General features: G+C 40.3%; 1 protein-coding gene across 1 annotated transcript in view; it reads right to left on the bottom strand.

Annotated features, from left to right (window-relative positions):
- Positions 1-9745: 9745 nt before the first annotated feature.
- LOC106572632 (teashirt homolog 2) overlaps positions 9746-22964 on the bottom strand; it is a 78669-nt gene continuing 65450 nt past the window's right edge. The window contains exon 2 of the mRNA XM_014146989.2: positions 9746-13476. Within this exon, the coding sequence (XP_014002464.1) occupies positions 10433-13476 (3044 nt within the window). The 3' untranslated portion in view covers positions 9746-10432. The remainder of the gene's footprint in view (positions 13477-22964) is intronic.

Raw genomic sequence — 22964 nt, forward strand, 5'->3', positions numbered from 1 at the left:
TTTGGAAGGGGAATACAGAAATGCTAAATGTGGACTTTTAACAATATTTTAATTAAGAGGATTTGAATAGAGGGTACATGTCTGGCTGAAAATAATCACACAATCCAAAGCAAATAGGAGAATATTGGATAAACGGGAGGAACTGTTTCACCTTAGCTACCTTATCGTCCCCTGAACTACTCAATTACCCCATGTCAAATACATTTTTTGCTAAGATTGTTAAAGCTTTTAAAACCTTGTAGTCATTATGGCCGAATTACTGACCATGCCCAGTGGCCCTGACCAGTGGCCCTGACCTTCAGCTCTGATTTTGTCAGTTACTCTCACTCAGATATCATATGAAGATGGCTTAAGTCATGGAAAAATGTGTAGAACTGAAGGGCATTAGCTTTAAAACTGCTGAATGTTATCTCCATCTCGTTGCAAAATGAGTAGAATCAGATGAAGTTAGTTTTGGTCACACTTTATTTGAATAGTCTGGGTGTTCCATCTGTAGATGCTCTACAGATGATCATACTATCAAAAAACTCTATTTTGATAAGCAACTGCTTGCTACGGTTAGGGTTAGTTTTAGTATAAGGGTAAGGGTTAAGTTTAGGGTTAGGATAGGAATTAAGGTTAGAGCAAGAGATAGGGTTAGTAGATAGTTGAAAGGGTACTGATTGTCTGTAGATAATCTGTAGAGCATCTACAGATGGACTATCCAAATAAAGTGTTACCTTAGTTTTAACACTGCAACATTTTGTCTCTGACCCATGGAAAAATGTGTAGAATTGCAGAAAATGTGCTTTAAAACTGCAACATTTGATCTACGACCCATGGCAAAATGCAGGACATTCACAATCAAGCTTCACATTTTTCTCTCCGCCGCTAAAATGTATTTTTTTCTTCATATAAAAACTGCCAAAAAAGCACTCACTATATATAACATGTTCTCTTGAGAAGATTGACTCACTTTGAAGAGTGACAAAGTAAGTATAAGAATATGAACTCCTGAAGCTCTGCCCTGCAGGACATTCAAGAAGATGTGTTAGGTTATTCTGGAAAATGTCACCATTCTTTCTCTTCTTCTTAACAACGTAATAGAGTACCCTCCACAGTAGTGGTGCGTGGGTGAAATCGCTGGGGAAGTCAAGCCCCCACCTCCTCCCAAAAATAAGCCGTATTACAACCTATGTGTTGTGATAATTGCGTTGTTTGCTCTATAATCAGTTAATTCATATGCCTTGCGAACGTGATATTCAGGCATAAAGGCAGAGACAATAAGAATTTGTATTTTTTTTATTTTATTTAACTACGCAAGTCAGTTAAGAACAAATTCTTATTTACAATGACGGCCTACCAAAAGGCAAAAGGCCTCCTGAGGGGGCGGGGGCTGGGAAATATAAAACAAAACACACATCACGACAAGAGAGACAACACAACACTACATAAAGAGAGACCTAAAATAGCAACATAGCAAGGCAACAACACATGACAACATAGCATGCTAGCAACACAACATGACAACAACATGGTAGCAACACAACATGGTAGCAGCACAAAACATGGTACAAACATTACTGGACACAGACAACAGCACAAAGGGCAAGAAGGTAGAGACAACAACACATCACGCAAAGCAGCCACAACTGTCATTAAGAGTGTCCATGATTGAGTCTTTGAATGAAGAGATTGAGATAAAACTGTCCAGTTTGAGTGTTTGTTGCTGCTCGTTCCAGTCGCTAGCTGCAGCGAACTGAAAAGACGAGCGGCCCAGGGATGTGTGTGCTTTGGGGACCTTTAACAGAATGTGTGTTCGGATTTTCGTTATTTAGCCCTCCGAAAAGGCTCACCAGGAAGCACACAATGTCATGACTCGTGTTTTGTCCTTAATTTTATTTTAAATCAAATGACCACAGGTCATAAACCTGAAATACAACAAACAAGTAATGACAATATATTATTCAGATATATTATTTAGTATATTATTCAAGTAATATAATAATAATGTAAATAATAAATCAAATAAGCCTGCAACACCATCAAAGATGTGGCGAATCTGGCTTAAAACAGCACCGACTACATCACCCAGAATGCCCAGCGCCAGAGGAGCATGCGCACAGTGACTCTGCCGTCACAGGTTGCTATGGACGCTGTCACAGGACACAGAACCCATGCCACCACATGCCTCGTCCAAAGGATTTACCCACAAACGCAACATAATGCGGCACTCCACCAGGGATCACCGAACCAAACCACCGCTATCACCACCGCCACCAGAAACCAGCAGAGTGCTCCGAACAATCAGCACAATGCAAATGGCTGATAATAATAGCCTAATGCTATATAGCATCTGGGTCGCTGAGCTACCGCACCCAGCGAGCTACAAGTTACTCCCGGCCAACTAACACCAACACAGTGAGGTAAACATTCAGTGCACAAACATATAAGTGACTTAAACATCAATGCTAGACTGAGTAGTTCGCAGTTACATACCAACGGGCTGTGTGCTCCTGATGATTGTCTACGGGGAAGTGATTACCAGGTGCTGTAATTTAAGTCTCTAGTGAAGCTACGCATGCGCACATAACGTAACATATTTGAGCATCTAAGAAACTTAAAGAAATCACTCGTTCCCCATTTAATTGAACACATCAGACCCATTTGCTTCTCTTTTATCTATTTATATATATATATATATATTTTTTTTTTTTTTCCTGAGTGAGCTAGAAATCTCAACAATGTGACTGGCAGAATGTGTGTTGTATGTGGAGGATGAGGGCTGCAGTAGATATCTCAGCTAGGGGGGAGTGAGTCCTAAGAGGGTTTTTATAAATAAGCATCAACCAGTGGGTCTTGCGACGGGTATACAGAGATGACCATGGCCGAAAGGAAAAGAACATCTAGCCGCTCGAGAGCACCCTTACCTGCAGATCTATAAATTATGTCTCCGTAATCTAGCAGGGGTAGGATGGTAATCTGAATCAGGGTTAGTTTGGCAGCTGGGGTGAAAGAGGAGCGATTACGATAGAGGAAACCAAGTCTAGATTTAACTTTAGCCTTCAGCTTTGATATGTTCTGAGAGTAGGACAGTGTACCATCTAGCCATATTCTCAAATACTTGTATGAGGTGACTACCTCAAGCTCTAAACCCTCAGAGGTAGTAATCACACCTGTGGGGAGAGGGGCATTCTTATTACCAAACTACATGACCTTTGTTTTGGAGGTGTTCAGAACAAAGTTAGGGTAGAGAAGGCTTGTTGGACACTAAGAAAGCTTTGTTGTAGAGCATTTAACACAAAATCCGGGGAGGGGCCAGCTGAGTATAAGACTGTATCATCTGCATATACATGGTTGAGAGAGCTTCCTACTGCCTGAGATATGTTGTTGATGTAAATTGAGAAGAGTGTGGGACCTAGGACTGAACCTTGGGTTACTCCCTTGGTGACAGGCAGTGGCTGAGACAGCAGATGTTCTGACATTATACACTGCACTCTTTGAGAGAAGTACGTAGCAAACCAGGCCAAAGACCCCTCAGAGACACCAATACTCCTTAGCCGGCCCACAAGAATGGAATAGTCTACCGTATCAAAAGCTTTGGCCAAGTTAATAAAAATAGCAGCACAATATTGCTTAGAATCAAGGGCAATGGTGACATCATTGAGGACCTTTAAGGTTGCAGTGACACATCCATAACCTGAGCGGCAACCAGATTGCATACCAGAGAGAATACTATAGACGTCAGGAAAGCCAGTCAGTTGATTATTGACAAGTTTTTCCAACAATTTTGATAAACAGGGCAAAATAGAAATAGGCCTATAACAGTTAGGATCAGCTTGATCTCCCCCTTTAAATAATGGACGAACCGTGGCTGCCTTCCAAGCAATGGGAACCTCCCCAGAAAGGAGAGACAGGTTAAAAGGTTGGAGATAGGCTTGGCGATGATAGGGGCAGCAATCTTAAGAAGAAAGGGTCTAAACCATCTGATCCAGATGTTTTTTTGGGGGTCAAGTTTCAGGTGCTCCTTTAGCACCTCGGACTCAGTGACTGCCTGCAGGGAGAAACTTTGTAGCGGGGCAGGGGAAAAAGAGGGAGAAGCATCGGGCATAGTTGCATTAGAAAGGGTGGGAGATGAGGAAATGTTGGACAGACAAGGAGGCATGACTGAGTCAAATAGGAATCCTGACTTAATGAAGTGGTGAATAAAGAGCTCAGCCATGTGCTTCTTGTCAGTAACAACCACCACATCATCAACTTTAAGGGACATGGGCAGCTGTGAGGAGGAGGGTTTATTCTCCAGGTCTTTAACTGTTTTCCAGAACTTCTTGGGGTTAGACCCACAGAGAGAGAACTGCTCCTTAAAGTAACTAACTTTGGCCTTCCGGATAGCCTGAGTGTACTTATTTCTCATTTGTCTGAACGAGAGCCAGTCAGCCTGAGTATGCATGTGCCGAGCCTTTCACCAAATGCAATTCTTGAGGTGGAGTAACTGCAAGATCACGGTCAAACCATGGGCTGAACCTTTTTTTACTTCTCATTTTCTTTATGGAGGTGTGTTTGTTAACAATACCACTGGTCATAGCGTCTTCAACAGAGGGGATCAAGCTGATTCTATGCCATTTTACAGAGGCCAGTTCATGAAGGAAGGCTTGCTCATTAAAGTTTTTTAGCAAGCGTCTATGACAAATCAGGACATGTCGTTTCACTGAGCAGCCATTACGAACACAGGCTGTAAAACAGTGATCACTAAGGTCATTACAGAAAACACCAGACTGATACCTATCAGGATTATTTGTGAGGATTACATCAAGAAGAGTAGCCTTTTCTGGGTGTTTGGAGTCATACCTTGTGGGATTGGTAATAATCTGAGAAATATTTAGGGAGTCTCTTTAGGACTTGGTCAGGTGGTTTAAGCATGTATCAGTTTAGGTCACCTAGCAGGACAAATTCAGACTTGAAACGCTAATACCATCCTCCTCTCTTTCACGTTGCCGAAACGGTCTATCACTCTGTCATACAATACACATTTTCATTTTTTGTTGTCCTAGGCTACCTGGCTAAAATGCTTGCTCGCTAGCCTAACTTCCATTCATGGGCAACGTTAGCTAGTTAACATTAGCCTTCTACATCTAGCTACATATTGAAATTCCATCCTCTCAGGCCAGGGGCACAACAATGTATGAATTAACGGTTGGATCAAAATCGCCGTTTTAATCATTGGCTAGTACGGAGAATTAACTAAAACCACAAGTCCAAATCCCGATCTCCATCCATGGCTAATTTAGGAAAGTGCCAATTTTAACTAGCTAGCCACCGGAGGACAACAACACAACGAGATGCAACAATTCAAGTTCTTCTGTCAATCACGGATGCCCTCAATGGGATGTACAGTTGAGTTTGCTCAGTTTAGCTCAATGCTGATTGGCCAATTTTTTATACATTTTTTTTATCAAGGGAGGCCAAATGCTCGCTGGCTTCCCTTGCCTTCAATGCTACGGGTGGCAACAATGTCATACTCGTTTCGGCAAGACAGGATCAGATAGATGGCCTACATTTAGAGAGACAGAGGGGCGCAGTTTCACTTGCTCAGATGCTTTCTCCTGTGAGATACATTCAGCCCCTTGCAAATTGAAGGAAAATTATGAAATATAGAGATATGAAAGATCTTATTTTTTGGGGGGGGACATTGGTACATTTTTGGGGGGAAACCTGGCCTCGCTTGGCATCCATCGAATACACATCACTGACACCCCACTGCGTTGGACTCTGTGTTGATAGTGCAACATACAGCACTTCAAGAGGGAGGGAGACTCTTTAAATCTCCCTGACATCAGATGACTGACTGACACAATGGTGAAGCCTTTCAAATGTTCTTCTCCTCTCACAGAGAAGTAATGACATGACTCAGTCATTGACTGGCCTATGTATTTCACATTGAACAAGAAATGAAACAAAATTAATAATTAAGGACGACCATTACAAGTTAAACCATAAGAGACAGATAGAGAAAGCACAAGGAAGAGAGGATGATTAGAAGAAAAGAGAGGGCAGAAATCATGAGTAGGCCTAAATTATGAAAACAATGTTTGAACTATTGTGATAGAACATTTTGAAGACTTCTAATGGAATACAGCACTGTTCCTGAGTTTTCACCTGTTCTCAACTACTTTATCAACCCTTATCTTTTCTTTTTAGAATCAGGTATCAGGTTACATGATTGATAAGACATGCATGTGCCATAATTGCTAAATGACAAGGAGTTTATAATTGATGATTCAAGATGAATATGCAGTATCATGCCACTTAATTGATTGATTAAATGTATTGAAGTATATTAATCAAGTGTTTGATATGATTAGCACATTTGTAACAACACAACAATCTAACATAAATAACATGACAGATAGGCCTACTGAAGGAGGTGTAATGGAGATTGCTACTAATTTTGACCACATCTATAGGTAAAATCTGTGCAATGAGCGCTTTTATGTGAAAATTGCAATCCAGTCTTAGCTCATGCAATAAGTCATGCATACAGTATGAGGACTGAAAATGGAGGCCTAGAAGTAATGAGGTGTAATGGTGTAAAAACGGACATTACAAATCATAAAGATTTCAGGGAAGAAGAAATGATACTCAAGGGCTCGGTCTCTGTCCCTTATCTCTAACAGGTAATTATTTTCATGGTAATTCATTAAACAAATGAAATTCACTTATTTTGATGATGTTGTGTGACACGCTTTTCAACCCTCTTTTCCTCTGTGATTCACAGAAAATGCAGAAAACACATCCCTGTCTAACCCATAGAAAGAAACAAAGTCAGGCATATAGTTAATGTTTTGTGTGTATCCAAGCAGGCAAATTCCAATGCACATTTGTCCCATTACAGCACATCAACATCAGAGCGAACCAAGCGCTGATTGGTTCGTACACTTATCATTATTTGATAACATGTTTAATGGCAGATTGACAAAGGATTTGCAAATGCGAGCTGGCATCAATTTTGCTAAGTTCGGTTTTCACGGCTGCTTCTGCAATGCAAGCATACTTATGTGCATAATTCGATTTTTCTACTAAGCCATTAGTACAGTTTTTAAAAAGAATCTCCAAGCCCTAGCCTGTGTGGAGAGAGTAAGCTGTTCTGATGTTTCGGGTCCATCAGACTATGAATAATCAGAATCATGACATTTATAGACCTTAAGACAGTTTAAATGTTTCAAAAACAATTTTTCAGCTAGACAAACCGCATCATGGTATAGGCAGGCTGTTACTTTTCATTGTCTGCAAAACATTAGGCAAGAATAATTTCTTAAACACGATATGACTAAGACAGAGAATTTCACATACCGGTACTAATATTTTACCAAAGTTTATTACAGTTACTTTTCCTTCATTCAATTTCCATGGATGAGAGGAAATGTGATGACACATAACACAATCTAGCTTTAACAGTTCACCACAACTGCTGGATTTACAGTATTGTGTATACCACTTTCTCTGCTAACCAGGGGTGTAACTCCCCCCCACCCCCCACATTCTGAAATTGCATTTTTGTCCCCCCCAGTTTTATTATTTTCTATAACCTTTATTGAACTAGGCAAGTAAGTCAGTTAAGAACAAATTCTTATTTGCAATGAAGGCCTATACCGGCCAAACCCGGACTACGCTGGGCCAATTGTGTGCTGCTCTATGGGACTCCCAGGGTCTGGTTCAATTCCAGACCCTGGAATCAAACCAGGGTCTGTAGTGACGCCTCTAGTACAGAGATGCAGTGCAGCACCATGTGATACAAAACAAGGCAACGGTGTGCTTTAGGACCATACTGACATCTCCGAGCGGTCGGGTAGGGTGTTTGGAGTGTTCATCGGACTGAATAAAAATGTTACATTTTTTTAAAATAAATTATGTCCCCCCCCAAAGTTGCGCCCCTGCTGCTAACCATATATTTAGGTCCATGAAGTGCAGTAGGGATACAATACTATTACCTTCAGCCATTGCTGAGGTGCCCAGTTATTTTGCAAACGAAGATCAAAAATCTTAATAATCATGCCCAGTGCACAAAGATCAACTGCATTGAAATGGACACATTCCCTATGAAAAATCATGAAGCCACAAATGGATTGTTTAGCAACTCACTTACCGGAGTCTGTTTTTTGTTTGATAAAATGGAATTTGAACCTTGTGGAATGCTTGTTTTAGCTCATGGTTACGTATACAGTACATATCTTTCACTTAAAGATTATACACTGAGTGTACAAAACATTAGGAACACCTTCCTAATATGGAGTTGCATCCCCTTATGCCCTCAGAACAGCCTCAATTCGTTGGGACATGGACTCTACAAGATGTCAAATGTGTTCCACAGGGATGCTGGCCCACGTTGCCTCCAATGCTTTCCACAGTTGTCTTAAGTTGGCTGGATGTCCTTTGGGTGGTGGACCATTCTTGATACACACGGGAAACTGTTGAGGGTGAAAAATCCAGCAGCGTTGCAGTTCTTGACACACTCAAACCAGTGCACATGGCACCTACTGCCATACCCCGTTCAAAGGCACTTAAATCTTTTGACTTGCCTATTCATTCACCCTCTGAATGGCACACATACACAATCCATGTCTCAATTGTCTCAAGGCTTAAAAATCCTTCTTTAACCTATCTCCTCCCCTTCATCTACAATGATTGGATTTAACAAGTGACATCAATAAGGGATCATAGCCTTGGATTTATCTGGTCAGTCTATGTGATGGAAAGAGCACGTGTTCCTAAGTGTATCACTTCCCTGTACAGTAACAATAAATCACCAATGTGACTTTGACTTATTAGACCAAATTAAGGTAAGAAACAATCCAGTTGATTGCATTGATGACAGCGTTTTATCAATGGTAATCCTTAACCTAATGTTGATCACTTGCATGCTATGCTGATAGAGCCAGACTACTGTATACGCTTGCTGTCCCACATCCAATACTGCAGTGAATTTCTAGATTCATTTCACACAGGATAAAGGAACTTAAGCAAAATTGTGACATTCTGAATGCTTACAACTGCAGCAGTACTGAGGCATATCTCCTCTTTAATAAGACAATTCAATCTCACATTTAAATTTCCATGAATAAACACAAATGATCTGAATATTGCAATCAATTTTTCCACTATAATCTTCTCATATCTTAGATCATTTGTGCTGGTCTCAATTTAAAATAAGTTGCTACTCTACAACATAATGGCTCTACAGACGAATCAGGGGATCCATTGGTGAGGCGAGGCATTACATAATTTATAGCTTTAATCTGCTCACTGAGGTGTGAGGTCTATGACAGTAATTATAAATGCAAGAAGAAATTATAGCTGAATACTTTAACTGCATTAGGAGTCATCTGATGAACAATTGTGATTGCCTGCTCATTTCCAACAGAGGGCAAGTTGGTGTCACAGTATTCAAATCACCATAGCGCCCATGTGCTTTTCTCCATTTGCCATCAAATGTCAGCCGCCTGTTATAAAACAGAGATTTGATGGTGGTGGTAATTGAGGGACTTGATTGCTGGAAAGAAAAGAGATAAATTGTGTAAAATGTTTATGAATTTAGCAGGCAATTATATTTTATAGCTGTGAAATAAGAGAGCTGAAGAAAATGTCTACTTGTTATGAAGAACACAGTCATTCCCAACCACACATTGATCTACGCATATATTGTTAATTTACAATATTTCAGGAGACGTACAGGAGACTCATGAAAACTTAAAATGAACACAGTCTGGTATCAAATGTTAATTCTTTATTTCAATTGGTAAAAAAAGGTGCAGGTATCATTTGTCTCACTGTCATCCTTTTAAAATGAAACACATTTATATTTAATTTTTTCTTGTTTCCAACCTGTCTAAATGTGTTGGGTTCATGTACAGAATCTGAGTCTGAACTGGTGATTTAACATTTATTAAAGTGCTTTTCTGTTCTATCATTGAAACACAAAACATTTTTACATAGCAATTCACTGTACAGTTCAATGTACAGTGCAATAAATGTGTTAACATGTGTCTGGCTACCTGTTTAAAACAGCTGCATATTATACAAAGGTGTAGCATTGGAGATGAACATTACAATTTATCCATTACATTGTCTTTGAAATAATACAATTGAAACTTGACATATTATACAAATAAATAGTAGTCATAGCCAGAGCTATTGCATGCGAACGTTAGCAATTATATTTCAAGCAGTAATAAATGTCATTACTGGTGATGCATTTGAGAAGGGTGCAAAGGTATAAGTTGGTGTATTCTTTAACATTTTAGGGTTTAGTCTAGCCAGTGTGTCCATGTCATATTCAATATAATGTTTTCAATGTCTTTATGCATACTACACAATGCTACTGGAAACATGGCTGAAATATCTAACCAGTGTTTCAAAAATCAATAACAACAAAAAAGGTAGCAAAAATTAACAACTCCTACTCTTTATCCATTTCCACATATTGTGAATGGTTATCAGGTGATTTGCTGTGAGTTTTACTCAAGTGGAGTTTAACTGCATGGTTACTAGCAAATGTCCTACAACACAGCTTACATTTGAACTTAGTGTCAACATCCTCCTCTGTGACTAGCGTCTCTGTCGCACGGACACTGAGAGCCTTTGACAGTTCTGGTTCCTCTACCTTCGTCTGATGCTCAATAGGCAATTTGCGCATATCTTTGATTTGAAACCCTAGGTGTGATTCCAGGTGGGAGATGAAGGCTGGTGGTGTCCTGAACTGGGAAGCACAGTCATTGCAGTAGAAGATCGGATGGCCAGTGTCCATGCTCTTCAGAAACTTGGTCCCCCCTGTTTTCCTAAGTTGGTATTTCACATTGGCCAACCAGTGGCTGATGGTTGTCATGGACAGTCCAGTAAACTTAGAGATGTGCATTCGTTCCTGAGGACCAAGATCTGAGAGTAAGTACTTGCCCTCAGAAGTCAGAAAAAGGCTGGAGGCGAACTGGGCTTGGAGGATGATAAGATGTCGGGGGTTCCAGTTCGAATGCCTTCCCTTGCGCTTGTGAACCGAGTATACCTCAGACGACACGCCCTCAGAGCGCCTCACGTCTGTTTCCAGTTTCATGGTGGGTATCCTTGATGGCATAGAGGCTTTTGGTGTGGTGGCTTTAGGAAGAACCTTGACCATGTCAGCAATGTCAGACAGAGCGTGTTTCTGTGGCATTGGGGCAAAGGGTTGTAGATGGGAGGAACTTGGCTTGTTAGGTTTATATTTTGTCAGGTCTATTGGCTGATCATTGCTAGCAAACAGGAAGGCAATGTTAGCACTGTTCCTAGCAGGGGTAGCATCCACCACTGCTGGTTTCTCCATACTCTGGTTGAGTTCAGCTAATATAGATTGAGAGCGAGCAGATAGTTTACTATTTTCAGATCTTGAATTGGTGGGCTTATTTGCTTTACCCAAATGGCTGTTCAGAACTAACTGCAGTGCACTTAGAGGGTTTATGCCGAGTATTTCCGGGGTGTCATTGACAAGCTCTGAAGTAGTGCTTTGTCCACCGGTGGCAGGAGGGCTTGGTGTCTTGCCTCTGTCTGAGAAATCTGGGCTCCACTTCCCTTTGATCACATCACTCCCTTCATTCAGACAGTCTGCATCGAGCTTTGAAGAGGTAGAGGAATCGTCCTGACAATCGCTGTCATTATTCTCCACCATATCAAACTTAATATTCAGACGTTCTTTACCATCGCTAATGCCAACCTTTTCTTTCTTGGTGTCCGCTTTTCGATACTGTTGCTGTGGAGTGTCAACTCCCCCAGCACCCTGAAGAAACTTCCCCTTTGGGGCGATCGGTCTCAGCTTGTGGTTGAATGTGTGCTTTATCTGAATGGGGGGAGATGCTGAGAGATGAGTGCTGCTCTTGATGATCCCAGAGAGTTGATAGGAAGCATGGATACTGGGGTAGGCACTCCAGCTGGGGGTCCCAGTCTGAGCCTTGTTGATTGCAGAGGCGACCGTGTTGGCTAAAGACTTGAGGATATCCCCTCCACCACCTGACAATCCCTGCTGCTCCAGATCCTCCTCACGAAGATATCGATATTTAATCACCCTGTTCCCTGCCTTTTGATCCTCACTGTCTGCCTTGTCATCTTTCACTTCACTTTCTTCCATTTTGTCCAATGTGCCTTCCCTCTGGCTATCTTTCTCACTGCCCCCTGGGGAATATGTTTTTGGAGACACTTTATCGCTATCAGTTTCGTTAGCAAGCGGCTCAGCTAATACCTGCATCTTTTCTATAACCAAGGGATCCAGGGCTAACTGTTTCCCTTTCTTAGAGGCTGAGTTTGTAACTTTCATGAAATGTCCAGTGACCATCATATGAGTGGTGAGTTGTTGCAGGGTATCGTGTGAGCTTCCACACTCCATGCATTTTAGAATCTGAGATTTGCATGTCTCAAACTGCCAAGTGTAGCTAGCTCCATTCTGATAACCATAGCGATTACTGTTAGCATTTGAAATAGCAGCGGACCGTTGGGCCTCGCTGTAGCCAGCTAACCCTGTGGTAGAATCAGGAGAACAAGGTCTGTTGGCCTCATAGGTCCGTTTCTTTGCTGGTGGCAGTAATTTAGGTGAGAGTACTGGGATAGGTTCTTTCAAAGGTACTTTTTGGTAATGCTTAGTTTTTATCATATGGACACTCAAGTCCTGGAGGGACTCAAAAGAATGGCCACAGAACATACACTTCAGAACTTTCTGTGCATCCTCTTTCCCTTCCATGTCTTGCAAATTTCGTTTCCTTGATTTGGAAGAGGATGTGGAGGCATTGCTTGGTTTGCCGTGATTGTTGTCCTGGTAATGTCCACTCTTGTTCATGTGCACTGTCAAATCCACAATACTGTCATAGGCTGCACTGCAGTCCTTACACTTGAATCGGCTGGCCCCTGTAAACACTGTCCCACCTGCTTTGCTGCTTTGTCTGTAGAGGTGGACCGAGCTGAAGAGGTTGGGTTTGGACACAGGCTTTGGGGAGTGTGTTTGCTGGAAGGTTTTGGATAGTGCATCCTGATGCCAGTCAAATTCACTCTTGGTGCTAACATTGGTGCTGTCACAGTTAGCTTTGCTGGGAGATTTGCCAATTTTCAAGTCCATTCCGATCCCTGTGCAGTAGGAATCTGAGAGAAAGTTAGCATAGGCGGCCCTCATTTTCTCCAGGCTGCTGTGCATGTCATCCTTGTGTTTCGAACCGCTGCTCCCCTTGTCCTTCTGGCTTTCAGGTGGTGAGGAACTTTTGAAGTCTGAGATAGAGAGTCTATCGCTGGTGTCGCTAAAGCGCGACTCCAACTCGGCTTCTTGATGGGAAAGGACACTGACGGGGGAGTCCTGGTAGCTGTAGCTGCTTTTGTTGTCCACCTCTTTGTCCTCTGAGGCCTTGGGACTCGTCTTCTCTTCAGTTGGAGTGTCATTCTCTCTGTCATCCTCAGGGATGGTCTCTCGCATGACGCCATGTTCATCAGGCTCATATACTGAAAAAGAAGGAAAAAGAGAGATACAATTTAGAAATCTTTGTAATTACGCTTCACATAATCTCGTTCCCAGACACTTCCGACCAATGAAAGTCTGGTGGACCAACGTGTCAAACTGTGCCTTCGTTAGCCAATAAAGAAAGACCGGAAGAAACTCCCGGTGCATAGGCATTGTCTTAATCTACAACATCTTCCTTGTAACCCTCCCCACGCCTCACAGTCATGTGATAAATGATGACAAATACTTTACTCAGTAGGCAACTCCCATAGTGGGAGTGACCATAGAATTCTAAGGCCAAGTTTGAATCGTTGATATCCCAGGCTTATTTGCCCAATAGCCTGGGGACGAGGTTATTCATTACAAGACCCCTCTCTCTGTTTAGACAACATAATAGTAAGAAATCACCATAGGAGAGGGAAATTAGTTGAGTTGCAATCACTACTGAGCTTTTGAAATATTTCCAAGAATGGAAAAATATGCAAAGTACATCAAAACAAGAGGATTTGTGTGCTTTTTTGTTCTGTTTTCAAAGAATCTGTGTAATCCACACAAGGCTACATGCACACTGCAGGACTGAGCTACATGAGAGGATCAACAGTATGGATGTCACATGACTTTTCTAACAAACTACTAGAGGTCAAGCGGCTCCTTGTGATTCACGGCGGGCCACTGACTTAGTGCTGTGTCAAAGGTTTCCCTGCCTCATGTTGAGATGTTTACAACAATCGTTGGCCAATGACAGGCAAAATGCAATGGATTTTTGCTAGGGTTTTACTAAGTGTTATTGCAAGTGGCCTATTCCAAACTGATTATGAGTATCTCCAAACTGCAATGAACTTGCAATGAAAAAACTTAAGCTTTCTCTGTTGAATAATATCTTTCCATGCTTGCATCCACCAGATTGTGTTGCAGTAAATTACAAAGACTGAGCGATATTTACTTACATTTCAGATTTCAAAATGAGCTGAAATGTATCCTGTCTCCATTTAAGTGGTTACAGAGTGAGATAGTCTTTCTTGACAGAGAAATTTGAATTCTTTATGCAAATGTAAACCTAAATCTGGATAATTATTAACACATGAATCACAGCACAACAAAGAACCAGTAAATTGTTGAAAATATATGTATTTATTATAACAAGATCATTATCTAACATTTCTAGAAGTTGCTGGCAATCTGTCACATTGTTATATTGTCCTTGACAGGCTCATAAACAGCAATTATCCATTTCATTATTCACCTGTTTGTTCACACTCATAGGGCTAAATGTTATTGCATCAATGAACTGATAATTAAAACACAGTTTTTCTAATTGACATATTTCACATCATATAATTTGCATTACTTGTGATACAGCATATTAAGCAGTTTTGAACAAGGCTGGAGGATCATATATTCATACAGTAGATGAATCAGTAAAACTATTATCAATACAAAACAATCAAACTCTTCTCTGTTGAATTAAGGTCCCTCTCAAATTTAGCCAGTCCACAATATGAAAACAAAATACTTAAAAAATACTTTCGAAGAGACATCTTGCAGTATATGTCCTCTTATTCATGTTGGAAAATGTGCATTTTGGGAGAAGTTATGGCAGATGTGCTTTTAGTTAAATATGAAAAGGACACAACGGCCTTGTCTAGGCACCTATGCATTTAATGTGGGTAATATTTCACCTTTGATTTAGGGGCACTCTATGGAATGCTGAATGTAAGGAGCATTCCAAGTACTACAGAACACTGGGTCAGCCCATAGAATGAATAATGTCATCCTCCTTCGCATTCTGAAAATAATACTTTTTTAAAAATCAATATTTCACAAGTGCCTCAGGACAAGCTCTAGAGGTGAACTGGTTGCCAGCTAATGGATGAAGATGGTCATGGGATTCAAAACTTCAAAACAAACATGGAGAACAAGGAGCCACGCAGCACACCAGATATTCCCGAATGTGCTATGACCCTCAACCACAAGAGAGACTTCTGGATTGGCCAACTGAGATCATTGATGGCCTCCAAAACACCCTCTTCCCCCCCATGCTGGAGAGGGAGTGTTGTCAGAGTACAGAGACATGTTTTATTGATTGTTTTATATATACACTTGAAGTCGGAAGTTTACATACACTTAGGATGGAGTCATTAAAACTAATTTTTCAACAACAACTTTCTTGTTAACAAACTATAGTTTTGGTAAGTCGGTTAGGACATCTACTTTGTGCATGACAAGTAATTTTTCCAACAATTGTTTACAGACAGATTATTTCACTTATAATTCACTGTATCACAATTCCAGTGGGTCAGAAATTTACATACACTAAGTTGACTGTGTCTTTAAACAGCTTGGTAAATTCCAGAAAATTATGTAATGGCTTCAGAAGCTTCTGGTAGGCTAATTGACATCATTTCAGTCAATTGGAGGTGTACCTGTGGATGTATTTCAAGGCCTACCTTCAAACTCAGTGTCTCTTTGCTTGAAAATCCTGGGAAAATCAAAAGAAATCAGCCAAGACCTCAGAATGTTTTTGTAGACATCCACAAGTCTGGTTCATCCTTGGGAACAATTTCCAAACACCTGTGTCCTCTATACAAACAAGAGTACGCAAGTATAAACACCATGAGACCACGCAGCCGTCATACTGCTCAGGAATGAGACGCGTTCTGTCTCCTAGAGATGAACGTACTTTGGTGCAAAAAGTGCAAATCAATCCCAGAACAACAGCAAAGGACCTTGTGAAGATGCTGGAGGAAACAGGTACAAAAGTATCTATATCCACAGTAAAACGAGTCCTATATCGACATAACCTGAAAGGCTGCTCAGCAAGGAAGAAGCCACTGCTCCAAAACCGCCATAAAAAAGCCAGACTACGGTTTGCAACTGCACATGGGGACAAAGATCGTACTTTTTGGAGAAATGTCCTCTGGTCTGATGAAACAAAAATAGAACTGTTTGGCCATAATTACCATCGTTATGTTTGGAGGAAAAAGGGGGAGGCTTGCAAGCCGAAGAATACCATCCCAACCATGAAGCACGGGGATGGCAGCATCATGTTGTGGGGGTGCTTTGCTGCAGGAGGGACTGGTGCACTTCACAAAATAAATAGCCTCACGAGGAAGGAAAATGACGTGGATATATTGAAGTAACATCTCAAGACATCAGTCAGGAAGTTAACCTGTTAGGGCTAGGGGGCAGTATTTGCACGGCTGGATAAAAAATTTTACCCGATTTAATCTGGTTACTAATCCTACCCAGTAACTAGAATATGCATATACTTATTATATATGGATAGAAAACACCCTAAAGTTTCTAAAACTGTTTGAATGGTGTCTGTGAGTATAACAGAACTCATTTGGCAGGCAAAACCCTGAGACATTTTCTGACAGGAAGTGGATACCTGATGTGTTGTATTACCTTTAAACCTATGCCATTGAAAAACACAGGGGCTGAGGAATATTTTGGCACTTCCTATTGCTTCCACTAGATGTCACCAGCCTTTACAAAGTGTTTTGAGTCTTCTGGAGGGAGATCTGACCGAACAAGAGCCATGGAACGATGATGGCCCATTAGACACCTGGCGCGCGAGTTCATGTTGGGTACCCTCGTTCCAATACGTTATAAAAGAGAATGCATTCGTCCACCTTGAATATTATTCATGTTCTGGTTAAAAAAGGCCCTAATGATTTATGCTATACAACGTTTGACATGTTTGAACGAACGTAAATATATTTTTTTCCCCTCGTTCATGAAGTGAAGTCCGGCGGGCTTAGATCATGTGCTAACAAGACGGAGATTTTTGGACATAAATGATGAGCTTTTTTGAACAAAACTACATTCGTTATGGACCTGTGATACCTGGAAGTGACATCTGATGAAGAGAATCAAAGGTAATGGATTATTTACATAGTATTTTCGATTTTAGATCTCCCCAACATGACGGCTAGTCTGTATCGCAACGCGTATTTTTCTGGGCGCAGTGCTCAGATTATTGCAAAGTGTGATTTCCCAGTAAGGTTATTTTTAAATCTGGCAAGTTGATTGCGTTCAAGAGATGTAAATCTATAATTCTTTAAATGACAATATAATATTTTACCAATGTTTTCTAATTTTAATTATTTAATTTGTGGTGCTGACTTGACTGCCGGTTATTGGAGGGAAACGATTTCCTCAACATCAATGCCATAGTAAAACTCTGTTTTTGGATATAAATATGAACTTGATAGAACTAAAAATGCATGCATTGTCTAACATAATGTCCTAGGAGTGTCATCTGATGGAGATTGTAAAAGGTTAGTGCATCATTTTAGCTGGTTTTATGGTTTTGGTGACCCTGTCTTTGAATTGACAAAACATTACACACGATTCTTGTAAATGTACTGTCCTAACATACTCTAAATTTATGCTTTCGCCGTAAAACCTTTTTGAAATCGTAAAACGTGGTTAGATTAAGGAGATGTTTATCTTTCAAAGGGTGTAAAATAGTTGTATGTTTGAAAAATTTGAATTTTGACATTTATTTGGATTCAAATTTGCCGCTCTTGAAATGCACCTGCTGTTGATGGAGTGCACCACGGGTGGGACGCTTGCGTCCCACCTAGCCCATAGAGGTTAAAGCTTGGTCGCAAATGGGTCTTCCAAATGGACAATGACCCCAAGCATACTTCCAAAGTTGTGGCAAAATGGCTTAAGGACAACAAAGTCAAGGTATTGGAGTGGCCACCACAAAGCCCTGACCTCAATCCTATAGAAAATGTGTGGGCAGAACTGAAAAAGTGTGTGCGAGCAAGGAGGCCTACAAACCTGACTCAGGTACACCAGCTCTGTCAGGAGGAATGGGCCAAAATTACTGTGGGAAGCTTGTGGAAGGCTACCCGAAACGTTTGACCCAAGTTAAACAATTTAAATGCAATGCTACCAAATACTCATTGAGTGTATGTAAACTTCTGACCCACGGGGAATGTGATGAAAGTTATAAAAGCTGAAATTAAATAATTCTCTCTACAATTATTCTGACATTTCACATTTCTAAAATAAAGTGGTGATCCTAACTGACCTAAAACAGGGAATTTTTAAAAGGATTAAATGTCAGGAATTGTGAAAAACTGAGTTTAAATGTATTTGGCTAAGGTGTATGTAAACTTCTGACTTCAACTGTAGTTATCACAGATAAACGAGAACACTATCGTATATGACAAGCTTCTAGTTGACGTCTTCTATTTTGAAAGTCTAGATAGAGACTATGGACAGAAGTCAATTATAGCACATTGTTTTTTGTCAAATTCAAATTACCGTAGAACCTTTCATTTATGTCAACCATTACCAAATATTGATTGATAAAAGAGCATTTTCAAGTAGAAGTTTCAAGGATTGTCTGGTGACATATTGCAGATATAGCAAAACAGCTTTACTTAGCCTACTTCATGCAGATAGTGAACCTTCTAACTAATTCATGGATTAAGAATTAGCATTAATAAATATTTCACTAAGAGACACTTAGCAATTATACAGCAATGGAGCACAATGACATGCATCTGATAAATAGTTATTTCATGGCAATTAGATTATACAATTTACTATGTTCAAGTAACTTTATCTACACTGCCATAGAGCACTATCAAACTCAGCATGGCTATTTAATGAAACAAAAACTTAAGATAATAACTTAATTATCAGGAATTAAAATCCGAAAGTAACAGAATGTGAGAATAGTCTACATTTAGTATACTTTGTATTTCCAGATGAAATTGACAGAAATTATCAGCAGCATTTCCTGCCAATTTGATCAGAAGTAATATCAGTGAAAAAGAGGTGACGCGAGAAGGTCCACTCCCGTCCATGCGGGAATACAGACCACCTGCCTTCCCACATTTGGGACAACAACTCCCATAATTAGGGCGGAGAAAATACCATCTTGTCATTATATACAGTATCCCTGGTTATCTACATCCAAAGGCACCAGGCATGGGTGTCTCCAAGATACCCACTTGTCTACTTCCACTTCTCACACTCTTTGTAACTCCATTTTGCCAACCCTTGGTTGATGCCAATTAGCAATATCAAATGCAAGGGCAGAGCCTTCTCTGATGTTACTTAGGAACATTGTAGTCTACATCTCTGATACAAATGTATGATCTTAATTTGATCACCTGTTGCAGAATAACTTTCCAGGGATGCAGGAAATGTAAAACTTGTAGTCTATTTGAGGCTTGAAAAGGCATCTGAAGATTGTAATTTCCACTAATTTCCACATTTCAGACTTGAATTTCTCTTACAAAAAATGTATAAACTCCTACACCGATGTCCATTAATCATAATCCACATAATTCACATTTCCTGGATTATTTTCCTGCTGTAGCAAACCGTGTCAAATTAAGATCCTAAAACTTTATGATGACAAAATGTGTCAATGCAATACTGGAACACTCCACCCTAGTAGTAAATCGTCAACTGAATACCTGTAGTTTACAATTGCTACAACTGTCAAAATACAGCACAAGAATAAACAAGATGCAATAATACAGATGATGTCATCATTTCAGTGATCATCAACTTTTATGAATGTTTCCTAAACTACAAAATAGACCTTCTGAGGAAATGTTGTGCCTTTTAGTCTGGTATAGGCAGCATTCAGTCTAACTAGGCTTGTATAATGAGAGGGTTCGCATGCCAGGGCTGAGATTTATCATGACATAAACCCCTGCAAAGCCTCCAATCTGTGTCACTACAAATATATCTTCAGACAGGGATATGCAAAGGTCAAAAAACCTACGGTGTCCATCATAAAACAGCTACTTGAGGTGTTTATAACATTAATCCGTTAGAACAGACCCCTGGCACAACAAGGCCTGAATATCCAGGAGAAGCAGCCATTTTCTGAGCCAAGGCAATTTTAGAACACAGCAATCATGTTCTCACACTTACAGGAATGATTTATTTTTTTCAGTTAAAACAATACTGAATGGGTATTAAACATGTCAGAATACAGTAATACAAACATTTAAAAATGTACGACACAATCTTGGCATTTTCCAAGTTAGCATGCTGAAATTAGTCTGCGTTTCCCCAGTAACAGTATTTAACTTCCACTATTAGCCTGTTAGTATTAACTTTGTAATGGTAAAGATATCAAAATTTATCCCATGGAAGGTCAACATTTCCCTCATTAAAGTGACAAGGCAGTCAGTGAGCAGCCTGACAGGGTTAGCTAATGGACAGCTGCCTGCAATACCCTGAATATCCCAGGTAATACTATCTTCACAGAAAATTGGGTAATTCATAGGTGCCAGTGACAGGTCTGCATGTCTGTGCCACTTTCCTGAACTGCTCTCCGGTTGTCTCAAGCTACAGTTTTCGCTGCTCACAAATCAATATCCCTTTTTACTTCACATTGATTGCCTGGCGGTGGGACCGACCTAAGCAGGACTGTTATGACATTTCTAGATTTCCCCCTGTCCTTGGAACAATCAATTACACGCTCATAGCAATCAAAACCTCTTTGGAAAATGAACCTGCTCTGTGACATTTTCATCTCCCGGATTTATGGCACGCTAAATAGAAAAAACTAAAAAACACAGCAGGCCCGTCCGTCCGTCTATGCTATCCGTCTGTCTATGCTAGCCGTCCGTCTATGCTATCCGTCCGTCTATGGTGTCCCACATAAGAATGCAGCTTCTAGAGTCTACACGTTAATAAAACAGGTCAGGCAAATAAAGCAATCTACAGACTGTGTCTTCTGGAGTCAAATCTTCTCCCCAACCTCTGCAAGACTTTTGTTGATATATTGTTGTAAATGAGCGGTTTCATTTGTTGTCACTATAGATTTCAGTTCTACAATAAAGGTAAGTGAGATAGATATGTTGCAGGTTCCTCTCCAGAGCCCTCTATGGAGTTGGAGTCCTTGTAGTGTGAAGGGAGACATCTCAAAGAGAGGCTGTGGGGGGCTGACGCACTGTACTGTAATTTTGATCAAATATCTACTAAAACTATACTTTTGTTGTTGACTTCATAGTGTCTGCAAGATGGCTACGTTTTCTAGTGGTTAGTAATCATTATGTACAGTATTAACTTACGCTTACGCTTAATGCACAAGCCTGTCATAAGACCGAGAGACATACCAGCTGTGTAATATTTGACAGAGATGTACTATTTGACAGATATCAGTCAGTTGAAGTCAGGTTACAGTATGCTGTTTATCTAGATCAATCTGATGCTGGATACACTCCTGACATTGCATGAGTTCATTTTTAATCCGGGCCAATAGCTTACTGTAAACTCAATAATCATTGCTTGTTTTACAGACAGTATATTTGACTTGTTTGTCTTTTATACTGTCTCGATAAAATGAAGGGACATGTTTACAAGGTTCGCAGACTGCCTAGCCTATGTGATCCAGTTAACTATTACTGGAAGGTAATAGACAAAACACAAAATACAAAATATCTGTATTTCTTTTTTTTAAATTTTAAATTAAGTAGGCCTAAATTACTTTTACGACCCTTCTCACACTCCACCTATAGCCTAGATGATTTATTTTGCTTGATACAGTACATCACCCCCACAGTCATAAATACACCCAGAACACTGTTATGTTACCAGCAACCATAAGATGAAGTCAGAATGCAGTCATACAGCGGTTGCAGAAATCAATTTTTTTTGAATAGTTAGCCTAATTTCAGTTTATGTGACAAAACAAGCAAGTATAGTGTAGAGAATCATTGTACCATCTAAACCGCTGTGAAATATATTTTTCATAACCAAACATATTGTATTTTCAGCTGTTTGAAACTGGTGTACTAAACTGAAAAAGATGCAAAAACAAAACTTAAGCGCGGGAATCTCAGAAATAATGCACACAGAACAGATCTACCACTTCTTAGACTTGCTTTTAACGAGAATGACATATCTATAACTCACACTTCTATGTTGCCCAAAAAGTTACATATTGCAGCTTTAAGATCTCTCTGAGGGCTCTGCTGCAGTGTGAAACCATGCGACAGAGTTTAGTGTACATTTTTGCATGCATGAATGGGATGATACTTAACCTGTTGGGTCTAGGGGGCAGCATTTGCACGTCTGGATAAAAAAAATGTACCCGATTTAATCTGGTTACTAATCCTACCCAGTAACTAGAATATGCATATACTTATTATATATGGATAGAAAACACTCTAAAGTTTCCAAAACTGTTTGAATGGTGTCTGTGAGTATAACAGAACTCATTTGGCAGGCAAAACCCTGAGACATTTTCTGACAGGAAGTGGATACCTGATGTGTTGTATTGACTTTAAAGCTATCCCATTGAAAGACACAGGGGTTTAGGAATATTTTGGCACTTCCTATTGCTTCCACTAGATGTCACCAGCCTTTACAAAGTGTTTTGAGTCTTCTGGAGGGAGATCTGACCGAACAAGAGCCATGGAACGGTGATGTCCCATTAGACACCTGGCGCTACTTCATGTTGGGTACCCTCGTTCCAATACGTTATAAAAGGCTATGC

The sequence above is a fragment of the Salmo salar genome, chromosome ssa15 (genome assembly GCF_905237065.1).
Source record: "Salmo salar chromosome ssa15, Ssal_v3.1, whole genome shotgun sequence".
NCBI classification, from domain to species: domain Eukaryota; kingdom Metazoa; phylum Chordata; class Actinopteri; order Salmoniformes; family Salmonidae; genus Salmo; species Salmo salar.